This window comes from Monodelphis domestica, chromosome 6, assembly GCF_027887165.1.
Source record: "Monodelphis domestica isolate mMonDom1 chromosome 6, mMonDom1.pri, whole genome shotgun sequence".
In the NCBI taxonomy this organism is placed as follows: Eukaryota; Metazoa; Chordata; class Mammalia; order Didelphimorphia; family Didelphidae; genus Monodelphis; species Monodelphis domestica.
The window spans coordinates 24,439,672-24,453,674 of record NC_077232.1 but is presented as its reverse complement, the minus strand read 5'-3'; the positions used below and the strand labels follow the sequence as shown (position 1 = coordinate 24,453,674).

The 14,003-nt window shown below is 32.8% G+C and overlaps 1 protein-coding gene across 1 annotated transcript in view; it reads left to right on the top strand.

Moving 5' to 3' along the window:
* The window catches only part of LOC107649434 (olfactory receptor 10AG1-like), a 38,579-nt gene extending 24,576 nt beyond the window's left edge, over positions 1–14,003 (top strand). Inside the window, exon 3 of the mRNA XM_056803775.1 lies at positions 13,067–14,003. Coding sequence (XP_056659753.1) covers positions 13,067–14,003 — 937 coding nt within the window. The remainder of the gene's footprint in view (positions 1–13,066) is intronic.

Genomic DNA, 14,003 nt, shown 5'->3' with positions numbered 1-14,003 from the left:
ATAGTTCCTTATAATTTAATTTTTAAAAACTGCATTCTTTGTGAATATGAAGAAGGAAGGGAAGATATGAAATGAAAATTAGTAGAATTATAGTACTTTTATGGAAACCTAAGGGAACTTGTAGTTTAGAAGCAAGTTGTATAGGATAAGGAGCAAAGTGTTTTAGGTCAAGAACTAGGAGAAAGACTTAATATTAAGAAAGAATTTTGGATCTGTAAGAATTTTGAGGAATGCAAAAATTTGACTCAGTAGACATTAATTGGAAATTATTTGATTTTGAATATTGAAGAATTTAAAGATAATTTTAAGAAGTTCAGTTGAAACAAGAGAAAGACTAGCATAGAAAGAGTGAAGACATAGGGAATGTGTCAAGCTATTATAATTATCTTCTTATTGTACTTCTTTTTCATTCCTAGAAAGTTAAAAAAAGAGAGAGAAGAAAAAAATGGGCCATCACACTACAGAGAAAAATAATTTGATATAGAAATGTATCCAGCAAAATAGGAAATTACTGAAGAAATGAAGTTTGATCCTCTGAGCACATCATATTATTAAGCAACTCAAGCCAATTACCCATCAAATTTTGACCAAGTTCAGTATTTCAGTTTAGGATTGGACCCCTATATAGGGGGAAAAGTGTTTTATACAATAAAATCAATTAATCAAACAAGACCAGTTAATTTTTTTTTAAATCAATATAGTAGGTAATCTGATTTCAAATTCGATAAAATATAAGGACTTTCTAAGTTATGTGGAGAAGATTGAACTGATATACTTCCCTGAATTCAGGACAAGAGGTCTATAAACAACCTCTATAAACAACCAAAAGATCATTGAAATAATAATTGATTGATCAGTATGGGGCCAGCTTTCAAATAAGAGATATGTTATAATGATCAAAATTATTTTGTACTGATTAGGAAGGAAGGAAGGAAGTAATGAATGAAGGAAAGAAGAAGGGAAGGAGCAAAGAAAAAGGGGGAACTAAGTAAAATAGAGTTCACAATCAAAACTTACATAGAATAAAAACACATGTTCATCACCAAAATCAATGATGTAAAGTATTATGTAGGTGATATTCCCAATTGGAAAAATCTTGTGGGAAAACTAGAAAACAGTTTGATTGAAGGAAATTGAAGGAGTATCCTAAAACTTTTTATCATAATTAACTTCAAAAGAGTAAAAAAATCTAAAAATTAAGATTAAAACTATTGCTAGAAGCAGTCAGAAACAAAGAAACAGTATGATAAAGACTGAGAAAGAGAGAAATAATATCTTTTTATTTTCCTTTTCACTTCAGATTAAACTAGAACACATGAATAAAAAAGGAAAATATTATATTAAATATTTAATACTGCATAAGAATGATCACTGCTGCTATACTAGAAAAATCAGACAACATGATTAGAGGAAGAATACTTGCATTCAATATTTCTTTTAAAAATTTAGAAAAAAAATTTTCTTGAAATGAGCTCCAATTTAAAAAATTAAGATGTATTAATGAATGAAGTGGCCAAATAATATGAACAATTGTTCTGATTTCTTTTCTGTTTTTCTTTTAATATTCATATTTATTTTAAAATTCTTTACAATGTTTTCCCTATTGGTTCATTTCTCCCACAAATTCTGTTTTATACAAAGTCCAAGGTTGATATTTCTTGGAGACTTGGCTTACAGATATTTTGGAACCATTTCCCCTCACCCTTTCCTCTTCTTCTGGTTTGTGCCTGAAAGAACATATCATAATTATACCATAATAGCACTGCATTGAGATTTTTGCTTGATTGTTTTCTCATGCTACCAGGTTACTTACTGATTTCGGATGTTGTTTTTAGCTGTATTCTCTGTACTTTTGAATGGAATATACAGGCAAAGCAAGTGACCATTTGAGTCCTATAGCTGATATATTTGTATACAAAGTTTTATGCTTTTCTGGGATTTCAAGGAGAACTCTGCTAGAAAACCTTCAGACTTTAATACAACCAAGATGACCTGATCAAGGACAAAAATTAATTATTCAACTCCTGATCTAAGATTTGCAAATTTCTGAACTCAGATTGAATCTGAGACTGTAAATCAGATCCTCTTCCATTTTTAGTATCAAAGCATAGCATTTCTATTTTCTCATGATAAAAATAGTTATAAGAATGAAATCTATGATTTTGGAGATTAGAATAGAGTGGAAAGATGGGAATAAGCAGAGGAGGATTGAAAAATAGTTCCCACTATACAAGAATCTAATAATTTAGAGCTACTCATGCAATTGGCTAATAGGATAATACTTAAGCTGTATTGAAGCAGCATTTTTTACAATCTCGATAATTAACTATTTTATATTTCACTTCTATATTAATGTTGTGCTGGGAAATGATCAAGCAGTATACAATCCACATCTTTTCCCCCCCTGCGGCTCTTCCTTTTTATTGACTACATTTTTTCTTGCAAACCTGATTCAATTATTGCTGCTTTAATCCAAATGCACTGAGGAAGATCATGCTGTTGTAGCCTTTATTCTCAGTCTTTTCAGACCAATATTAGATCACTTACAGGGAAAAGGGAATCTAGAAAGAGAAGCACAGTAACCTATTGCCTCAGGTTTAGGTATAGGCAGTTAAGTTTGCATTGTATGCTTTTCTAATATTTTAGGAAAGGGTCCACCAACTAGTCTTCTAACTTGGGTGACACTGTATGACCAATTTTTGTAGTTCAGCAACCAAAGAGGGAGAATCTAACAGAGCATATACAGAAGTGCACAGAGGTTATCTTCTTATGTGAGAATGGGGTTATGGTGGAGAGGACATCAATGAACTTAAATGGAAAGCCTATGGAGCAATTTTAAAGACTGATTGACTTGAGGACAAAACTGCATTATCCAATGCTATGAAAATCATATATTTATACTACTTTTTCATTCCTAAAGATCATTTTTTAGTTTCCTAAGTACTGAAGGTATGTTGTTATTTCTTCTTCCAAAATTTTATTCCCTATTATAATAATTACATCTCTACCAATCCCATTCCACAGTATCTTTTGAAAAACTCATCCTGTGTAGAGTGAATTTCATCCACTCCCCCTCCTGGACTGTGGACCCGATTGATCCCATTTTTTCACATGCCAGTGCTGTGTCCATGAATGTAAATGAAAGGGTATGGATGGAGCCCACCAGAGCCACTATTCCCCTGAGCAGACAGGTGAAAGGGATGGAGGAACCTGCAGCATGATCTACATGTGGTCAGACTTAGAGTAAGAGAGAGACTTTAAATCTATGCTCATCTACCATCTCTATTCCAAGTGATTATTAATAAATTTTGTGGAAAATAAAGAACATGGAAAAATATGGAAAATAAGTTAAATATATTAATTTCAATCTAACATTCTCTTTTGCATGCCTGAACTCCTCCCTTTGACTTAAACTTCTTGTTTTTAGCCCTTCATTTTTAAGAATGCTTACCTTCTGTCTTGGAATCAATACTGTATATTGATTACAAAGCAGAGTGGTAAATGCTAGGTAATTAGGTTAAGTGACTTGCCCAGGGTCACACAGTTAGGAATTGTCTCAGGCCAGGTTTGAATCCAAGTTCTCCCATCTTTAGGCCCAGCTTTCTATCCAATAAACCACTTATCTGACCCACATCCTTAATTTTCAAAGAGAACTAATATTATTAATAAAGTGATACAATCCCATGGCCTTCAGAATACTCCAATCATTTGAGAACCAATTTCATCCCTCAATGATGGAATATCTCCTCATTGAAACTTTTGGGCATATTATAAATGGAAAACTGAGGGTGGGGTAAAAAACTCCTGCCAGTGCCTTCTTATAGGGGGAAGAAACTATATTTTTTGGCCCATTCCTCTTCTGCATCTGATGCTCTAATTTGTTATAGCTCCACTGAGCAAGATATCTTTCTGCCAAAATTTTTCCATGGTGCCTCCCTCATGCTTTTCTGCCTTTTTTGTGTATTGTTTGTCTCTCTCCACTAGATTATGAGCTCCTCAAGTACAGGGATTCTCTTTATTTTTGGTAATTGTAAGTCCTAATGCTTTGTACAATCCCTGGCACAAAGTAGGTGGTGAATAAATGTTTAGTCAATTGGAATAAAGCTCATTCCTCAAACAGTTTAGGATTATGTCTCTGAAGATTGGGTACAGTGGGGATAGAAGTAGTATGAATTAGAACAACTAGATGCAAAAAAGCAAAACTTAAAAGTCTCTGCAACAGTCCAGATAGGGATAATGAATAACCAGACTGGAAAATGGAAAAGGAAAGTTCAGGTACAGTAGTGGCATTATAACATTGATTTTAGAGTTGAGTTAGAATAACTGGCTTAAACTAACATAGCATTGCGTTTTGTAAAATAAATTACTTCTTTATTTTTGCTATTAGATTTATAAACTTTATTTTTATTTGTTATGCTCTATCAGTTTTACTATAATTCAAGTTCCTTGCAGAAAACTGTTTTTCATTCTTTCTAATATTACCTCTAAGTTCTAGCATAGCAACTCGCATTAAGTAGTTAATAAGGCAAATATTTCCTAATTTTTATTGAGAGCTTTATCTGCAATGCTATGAACAGTGCCTTTCAGTAACAACTTTCATTTATTTAGTGTCTTCTTTCTCTTCTTCAATAGCTTTATTAATTCCCTAAAAAAATGTTTTACATTCTCTTAAAAATTTCAAGTTCCAAATTTTCTCCATTCCTTCAACCTTTCTTCCAACCATTGAGCAGATAAGGAATATGAAACCAATTACATAAGTGGAATCATGCAACCTATATTTCCATATTTTCCATATTAAAAAAGCAAGAAAAATGAAGTAAAAAATATGCTTTAATCTGTCTTCATAATTTATCAGTTCTCTCTCTGAATGTGTATAGGATTTTTCATCTTAAGTCTTTTGGCATTTTCTTGTATAGTTTCATTAATTACAGTGACTAAGTCTTTTATAATTGATTCCTATATTTCTATAACTATGTGTGAAAGGGGATTCTTCATTCCCTTTGTCTATTTTGAGTTAACTAATCAAGAACTTAAAGTACCCTTGTTTAGTACCTAGCTAACCATTAAGTAAGAGAGTTCATAAGACTCACTTACTGGAGAAAGCTCACACCTCCAAATGCCACTTCCCTCACCCTGGGGGCTGTGCTAGGAAAATTGGGAGGCTGTGATTGGTTCCCATGAAGTAGGGAAGGGACAGGAAGTGATGTCTGGAAAACTGCTTTTAAAAAGGTCAGCCTAAGTGATTCATTCACTTACTTTGCATAAGTGAGCTAGGCTGAAGGGAGATTCTTGGATGCATTCTGTGTTGGTGAGCCAAGCTGGAGGAAGACTCTTGGAAACAGTCACATTGTTCTAGATTCATCCTTGAGTGGAGCTTTCTATGCTGGAGAGGGTTGCTGGGTTAGTGACTCAGGCTGAAGGAAGAGGCTTGCATTGGAAGACTCCTGGCTGAAGACACCACCAGGGCTTCCACATGGAGTCTGGGACTTGAGGGAACCTTTGCAGGGGGCTGAGCTTTACTTCACCAGAGCAGCACTTAGGCTGGTAGGCTAGACAAGGTTCTGTCTCCTTTCTACATTTCCCACCTTTGATATCTCTACCTTGTTGTAAACAAAAGCTGCTAACAGTCATTTTTGACTTAAGGACTCATATTTTATAAACAGTGACCACAATCTCACTTTTATAAATGTCATATTGAGTCAAAACTAATTTTAAATCTTACGCATGGTAGTATTGACTTAATTTTCTGTCAATTCATATGTCTTCCCAGATTTTAAAAATCTGTTTCCTTTTTCTTTCCCTATAGAACAATAGAAATAGTATTCCATCATACCAGTTACCACAACTTTATCAGCAGTTCCCCATTTGATAGGCATAATCTCAATTTCTAATTCTTTACTACCACAAAAAGCTGCTACCCATATGTTGGTGCACATGAACCATTTTCCTTTTTCTTTGATTGCTTTGCAATATGGACTCAGTAGTGGTATTGCTGGGTCAAAGGGTATATACAGTTTTTTGGGCCATTCAGCATCGCTCCAAATCATTTTTGTGAATTATTGGTTCATTTCTGTAACTTCTAAGAATTCAGTAATGTCCCACTTTTTCCATATCTATTTCAGTATTCATTATTTTCTTTCTCTGTCATGTTAGTCCATATGAAAAGATGGGCCATTGCATCTCTGAGTCCTTTTAATTTACATTTCTCCAATCAATATTGACTTAAAGGACTCTATTCATGTGATTATTGATAACTTTAATTTCTTCTTCTGAAAACTATTCATATAATTGGACCATTTATCATTTGGGAATGTGTCTTTTTTATTTAAAAAAACAACTTTTTATTTAAAAAATAATTTTGCTCAATTCTTTATTTAGGTGAGAAATGAAGCTTTTTTATAAGATTAAATTACTATAAAAATATATTTTTAAATAGTCTTCATCCTTGTTTATGCAAAACCTTTTTTTAAATTTTGTGATAAAAAATATAGATATCACATACATTTCTCAATCCTTCCCTAGTTTACTCATATCGACTTCGGTGTCTTCCCATTTGGACTTCATTTTTAAGTGTCTTAGGTGAAATATTATTCTCTACCAACTTTTTTGCAAATCTCCTGAAAGATTGCACTTGCAGTTCTGATTTGATTTTTTTATTGTAATCTTAGCTTTTTTGTCTTCTGAATATCATATCCTAAATCTTACAGTACTTTAACATAAGAGTTTCTAAATCTTGTGTGATCCTGACATTGGGTTCCAAGTACTGATTTTTTTTTTCATTCCTTTCACTATACTTTCCTTGACATGGAAATTCTTGAATTTTGTTATAATTTTCTTGGAATTGTACATTTGGGTGATTTTTTTTTTTGAAATAAAAAGTAGATTCTTTAAAAGCATATTTGTCTCTCTCTTTCTAATATATCAGGACAATTTTCATTGATAGTTTCTTAAAATATTTTGTCTTGACTCTTTTAAACTTGGATTTTTAAAGATATTTTTAGCATTGTGACAGCTAATTCAGTAATTTTTATTATTATTAAGTAAATTATTAAATTATCTCTTCCTCTATTTTCCAGATCAATTGTTTTTCCATTGAGATAGTTCACATTGTAAGGGTTAAATTGAGGTTTGACAAAAATAAAAGAGCAGCTTTTAACAATAAACAATTTAGTTTTATTAAAATAAAGATAGAAAAGAATATAGTAAAAGAGTGAAATATATGAAAGAGGTAGGGAAAGAAAATGACCTAATGTCTATACTAGTTATCCTATAACTACCTATAATTACTACCTAAATCTACTCATAACTACCTAGAACAGCCTAAAACTACCGCTAATAACAACCACCCTATACATCCTGATCAAAACCAATCCAATCAATGTTTAATCCAACCCCAATTATGTCTGTCAACAAAGACCAACTATCTCCAAAAAAATTTCTAGGAAGAAAAAACCTAACAGCCCAAACCAAAAGCCAAAAAACCCTTTAAAAGCTAAAACCAAAATCCTATCAATAAACTCAGTCTTGGCTTTTATATTCCAGCCAGTAAATACCAACCTCCAACCCAATGCACTCCTAGCAGCCAACTTCACTGCAACTGTCAGCACCTAATTGTCAGCAATTGACTGTCCAACCAACTGATGCTGATCCCTTTTGTAACCTTTTTCTAATTCACTTCCTGTCTCTATGGTTCCTCCTTCCTGTCTCTATGGTTTCTACTTCCTGTCACTGTGGACTGGTTAATCCCTATACAGCTTTATGGTAAGAGGACCTCCAGGTTCCCCGTTAATTTAAAAAAAAATAAAGAATTCATTTTTACAACATTTTCATTTATATTTCATTCTCTTAATTTAGTTTGTATCATTCCTTGATGTCTCATAGTCATTGGATTCCAATTGTGCACATGATTTTTAATGAATTATTGTCTTCCATAGACTTTATGTCTTTTTACTATTTGGCTTATTCTCCTTTTAAGATGTCATTTACTTCAGTATTTATGGTGCCTTTTTTTTAAAATACATTGTTAATTTGCTCTTTTTTAAAAAATCCAGATTACAAGTCAATTAAATATTAATATTAGTTTTCTGACATTTTGTAATTAATGATATCTCTCTCCCTCCCACCCTTCTCCTCTACCCAAGAAGGTAGATAATATTATATTAATTAAACACATATTATCATATAATACATATTTCCATGTTCATCATGATTTGAAAGAGGCCACATATTGCAAACACTAGAGAAAAATTCATGGAGGGGATAAAATAAAGAATGATATGTAAAATCTCCATTCATACTGTTCCTTCTATGGTGCTAGATATTGTCTTTTCATATTTTTTTGAATTGTTTGCATTTGTTTTTCCATTTTTTACTGATCAATATTATTCCATTTTTTTTGCTCTTTTTATCTTCTAGGAATCTTCTTGGTCTTAGTTATGTTCTGCATTTTTTTCTTTGATGTTTTCATGATCTCTCTTTCTCAATTTGTATATTAATCTTCCCTGTTACTTTTTATGCTCAAGTTCTCTTTTCTTTTTCTTTGCTGATTTTCTAGCCTCTTTATTTACTTTAAAATTTGTGTTAAAGTTGAGTTCTGTTCACCTGTGGAGAAGGGTATTGTAAGAAGTGTTAGGTTTTCTCATTTCTATTTTCACAGACAATGGTGGGGGGGGGGGGGCTGTACGTTTATGGTACTTCCAAGGTTTTGTGATCTGGGGAGAAGTGTGGTAACTACTTTTCTGATCTGTGACCCAGAAAGGACCACTGGTTCTTTGTAGCCTTAAGCAGTCTCAATTTTGATTGCTCCTTAGGGTTCTTACTTCCTTCTCTCTATCATGAAACTCTGACGCAAAAGTGGGTATAGGTAATGGAGTTGCCAAATAAACCCTAGATTAGTGCCTGATGTTAGCACATGGGTCCCTTATAATCACTTTCTGACCTGTTGTCTAATCCTTTTATTGTATCAAGGCTGAGGCCTCCTGAAGCTACTGAAATTATTTTCATAGTTTCTTCAAAGCCCTCCCATTTTCAAAGCTGATGTGGTTGCCAAATGTACTTCACCTTGGCCCTTACCCAATGTCATAAATACCACATTTAGACCTTTTAAGTTATAGTACAAAAATGGGACACCATGAACTTTTGCTGTCCATGTTACCCCAAAATTTTATTTTATGCAGGATTTGGAGATATCTTGGGAGACCTTGGCCACAGTGTTTCCTCAGTTCAGCCATTTTGAGTCTTCTTTGTATATTATCTTAAAACTTTAAAATTATTTCAGGGATATCATTTTCTCTTATAGGTGAAGAAAATAGGTATCAAAGAGGTCTACTGACTTGCCTAAATTCATAGATTATGAATGCCATTATATTACTGGTATTATTTTTTATCACCAGACATTTTGTTCCTATGAGTCTAATTTTTCTGATAAATAGAACAAAATTTACACAAAGGGAGAGAAGGACACATACTTTGGATTCTAGTTTTTAGGGACTTTTATTCAAGGACATTGTCCTAGTCCTTGGTCACTGAGGTCAATTAAAATAAAACCAAGAGAAGAGCTCTGATATGAACAAAATAAGAAGCAAAGTCTCCAAACTCCAATCCCAGTTCCCTTTAGATCACATCACTTCATTAGCAAGGTTTAGATTGTTGGACTAAAGTCAGAAGAAATATTTTCTCATTAGAAATTAAAAAGTGATCTGGGAGAGGAGCTATCCCCATAGACCAAAGAAGAATAAAAATCATTTTCTTTTTAAGGAACTCTGGCTGCTTTCAATAAAATCATCACTTTGGAAAGAGGTTTGCATTCTTTTTTCAGAATTTATGGCATTAGTGGTGGGTATTTAAAGATTAATTTATAGGTAATTTGGCATAGAAGGGAAAGTAATTTTGACTCTATATTCAAGGAGAGACCAACTCTGAACTGGAACTCTTTCTCTTACTTTTAGACCATGTACATATCACTGAATTTGAGCCTCAGTTTTTCTTAGGCATGAAATAAGGATAAAGACACCAATATTATATAGTTCTCAGGCTTGTCTTGAGATTCAAATAGATTATGTATGTCAAGATTTGGGGTATATCTTAAGTGGAAAATATGTATCATTTAATAGTATATGAATATTTTATTTTTATAATTTACATTAAAATGAAGCAAGCAGATATGATTTTATTCCATCTAAACCAGGTTAATATGTAATATTTTATTATCCCAATACATTCTCACTTGAGATTTATATTTTGTAGATTAGTTCTCTAATCTGCCTGCTATTTTCATATCCTATAATTCTTTTCAGGGACCATGGTTCAGCCAATATCATGAGGGATTTTCAAAAACAATTGCCAGGTATCTCTTGACCCCCCAAAAATAATATTATATGTTCTCACAGAAAGGAGGAGGACACTTTGATATGTGATTATTTTTAAACAATTATTATTTTCAAACAATTTAATGGGTAAAAATGTTGGGGTGGATATCTAGGTGGTTCATTGGGTTGAAAGCCAGGACAAGAGACAGGAGATCCTGGGTTCAAATCTGACTGCAGATACTTCCTAGGTTTTTCACCTGGGGAAGTTACTTAGCACCCATTGCCTAGCCCTTACTACTAATCAGCTTTGGAAGCCATACATATATATTGATTCTAAGATGGAAAGTAAGGGTTAAAAAATGGAAAAAATATGATTCATTTTCATTTTAATATGCTACATAATATATTAAAGGCAAGGATTATTAAACAATTCTTGTCTTGGTGAAGCTGAATCTGAATTCCTAAAAAAGATTGAGGCCATTGGAAAATTTTTGAATTCATCTTCAATTTGCTGGTTATTTACTCAGACATATTTACTTTTTCGAACTTTGAACTTTTTTATGTAAGAACCTGAGATACATATCATGTTCATGTTTCTTTGTTTTTATAATTTCTACCAGCATGTCCCAAAAGTGGGGTGTGAGTCACTTTCATTTACTGACCATGTAACTCCTCCAATAGTAAGGGGACAATCTGTTAATCTAAAGTAATGAGCTATATTTAAATTATCCTTAAATGGTGTTCACTTGATGGTATAGGAAGTCTCACCAATGAAACTAAAATCATATCATTAAATCAACTAATTTTACTTATTAATATAACTTTATTAAATCTATTCATGACATGGTACAAGGCAGATAAAATATATATGAGAGAACTCAACCTGAAGGACATTTGGAAACACAAGACAAATGCACATTTATTTTTTTTAAGTTGACTGAGACCCCAAATGCCAAATTGGCATATAGATATATGTAAAAATTCAAGAAAAAGATAGATAGATTGGTGCATCCTGAACAGGGTAAAAGAACCTTGAAAGAAACCAAAGATTCTATGAAGCAAAGGTAAGGAGGAAAAGCAATTAAAACAGGGGAGACCCATGGAAAGATTTAAAGTAACATGTAGGATGAACAGTTATGCAATAATTATACTTGGAACACATTTGGAATGAAATTGTTCAATAAGACTGAAAAAATAAATTTAGGCCATGTAATGAAGAACTTCAGGCATGGGATAAGAATTTATATTTTATTTGAAAAATTAATCAGGAGAAACTAAAAATTTATTGCATAGAATTTATTGTCAGAAGTAAATTTTATAAATGTGCCATAATGACACTCATCGAGATTAGTCACTGAACAAAATACAAATTAAACACAGTTAAGATTGATTTAAACTTAAAGAAATTATTCTCTTTTAGTTGAGACAGGAGAGTCAAATGTCCTCTTTTGATTCCATTATTACAATTTATATGTTGTCTCTCCTCAATGACAATTACTATTTCAAATTGGCTTTCTATGCAGAGCATCTAGTACAATATCTGACATACAGTATGAACTTAATAAATATTCATCAATTGATCCATTGGTACAATGTCAACTCTATAGATCTCCTTTGGACTGCCCTAGGATACTGGAACTTTTTCATCTATGTTTCACTAACATGACTAGAATAAGTTCAGAGCAAGAAATGCTGTCAAATTTGAAGATGACACTAAATAATTATCGGGTCATATAATTGAATTGATTGAATTGAGTTGAAACAATTGAAACAGTAGATGACAGATTCAGAATACAAGAAATACTTTATAGACTAGGACACTAAGCTTGTGTAATGACATGAAATTTAATAAAACATATAAACATTTATGAGTTACAAAATTGACATCTTACTTAAAAGTATAGATGATCCTGGTTAAAAATCAGTTGTTTGGAAAAATATCAGGGATTTTACTGAACTGGATGTTCAAGAGTGAACAAACATAAAAAACAAAGAAGAAACAATGAAATCTTAGACTGTCTTAATAAAAAATATTTTTCAAAAACAGGAAATTGATTAATTCCTTGGATTCTACTCTAGTGAGACTACATCTGAAGATTTTTTTCCTGTGTTTTTTTTTTTTTAAAGGAAATCAGTTCATGCTGTCTGTTGGTAGGCTGGAAATGTTCAGAATTTTTAACATCTAGAAAACAACACTCAATGGAGAAAGCAGATTGGGGAATACTGACTGTTTTGTATGGGAAGAATATATTTGAAGTTAAAGGATAATTAGACCCAGAAGACAAAATGAGAGTGAGGAATAAAATTTAAAAAATTAAATCAATGCTAAGGTAGGGGGATGAGAGAAGGAGAGAGAGAGAGAGAGAGAGAGAGAGAGAGAGAGAGTGAGAGAGACTTCTAAACAATTTAACTAGAAAAGATTAATAATTATCTCAGAATGTAGATGGTTCCCTCACTGAAAATCTACAAATGAAAGAATGTGGACAATTTATCTATCAGATGTGTTGTGATGGGGATTATGTTCCTTGTATGTATTGGACTAGATGGCTGATGACATCCCTTACAACTCTGAAATTTCATGATTTTGTGATTCTATAGATAATGGAGTGAAAATGAACCTGCAATCATAGAATATTAAAAGTTAAATGGAATTAGTCATTTGTCTCTAGACAAAATCAAAGAATTCATTTCATATGAGCAGACAGTGACACAGAAATGTATTAATTTGATTACCATGAATTTATTGATTTTCTCAGTAGAATACAGAGAAAAATGGCAGAAGCTAATTTCACCGTAGTGATAGAATTCATTCTTCTGGGATTTTCTGACCTTCCTAACCTCCAAGGGTTTCTCTTTGGGATTTTCTTAATCATCTACACAAGTATCCTGATAGGAAATGGCCTTATCATTGTCATTACTAAAGTCACTGCAGCCCTCCAAACCCCCATGTACTTTTTCCTTGGAAATTTTTCTTTCTTGGAAATCTGCTATACATCAGTGACTATGCCAAGAATGATGTCAGACCTTTGGACTAAGAAGAAAAATATTTCTTTACTAGCTTGTGCTGTTCAACTTGGTTTCCTTCTTAGTTTGGGAGGCACAGAGAGTTTCTTCCTGGCTGTGATGGCCTATGACCGTTATGTTGCTATCTGTAAGCCACTCTATTATCCTCTCATCATGAACCCACAAAAGTGCCTTCAACTAGTTACTGGTGCATGGATCAGTGGAATTCCAGTTCAGATAGCACAAACATGCAATATATTCTCACTGTCATTCTGTGGGTCTAATAAACTCAATCATGTTTTCTGTGATATGCCCCCATTACTGAAACTGGCCTGTGGGGACACCTCTTTAAATGAGTTATTTGTCTATGCTGGTGCTATGATCTTTGTTACAATTCCTTCAGTATTGATACTCTTGTCCTACATCAAAATCCTTAAGACTATCCTGAAGCTACCATCTGCCATGGGGAGACGTAAAGCCTTTTCTACTTGTTCCTCACATCTTATGGTTGTAGGATTATTCTATGGATCTGCTTTTATTACATATTTTAGACCCAAGTCAAGCCACTCATCAGGAGCAGACAAAATACTTGCTCTTTTCTATACCATTGTGACTCCACTCTTTAATCCTATAATATATAGCCTAAGGAACAAGGATGTCATAATGGCAATAAAACAACTGGTACCTAAGTAA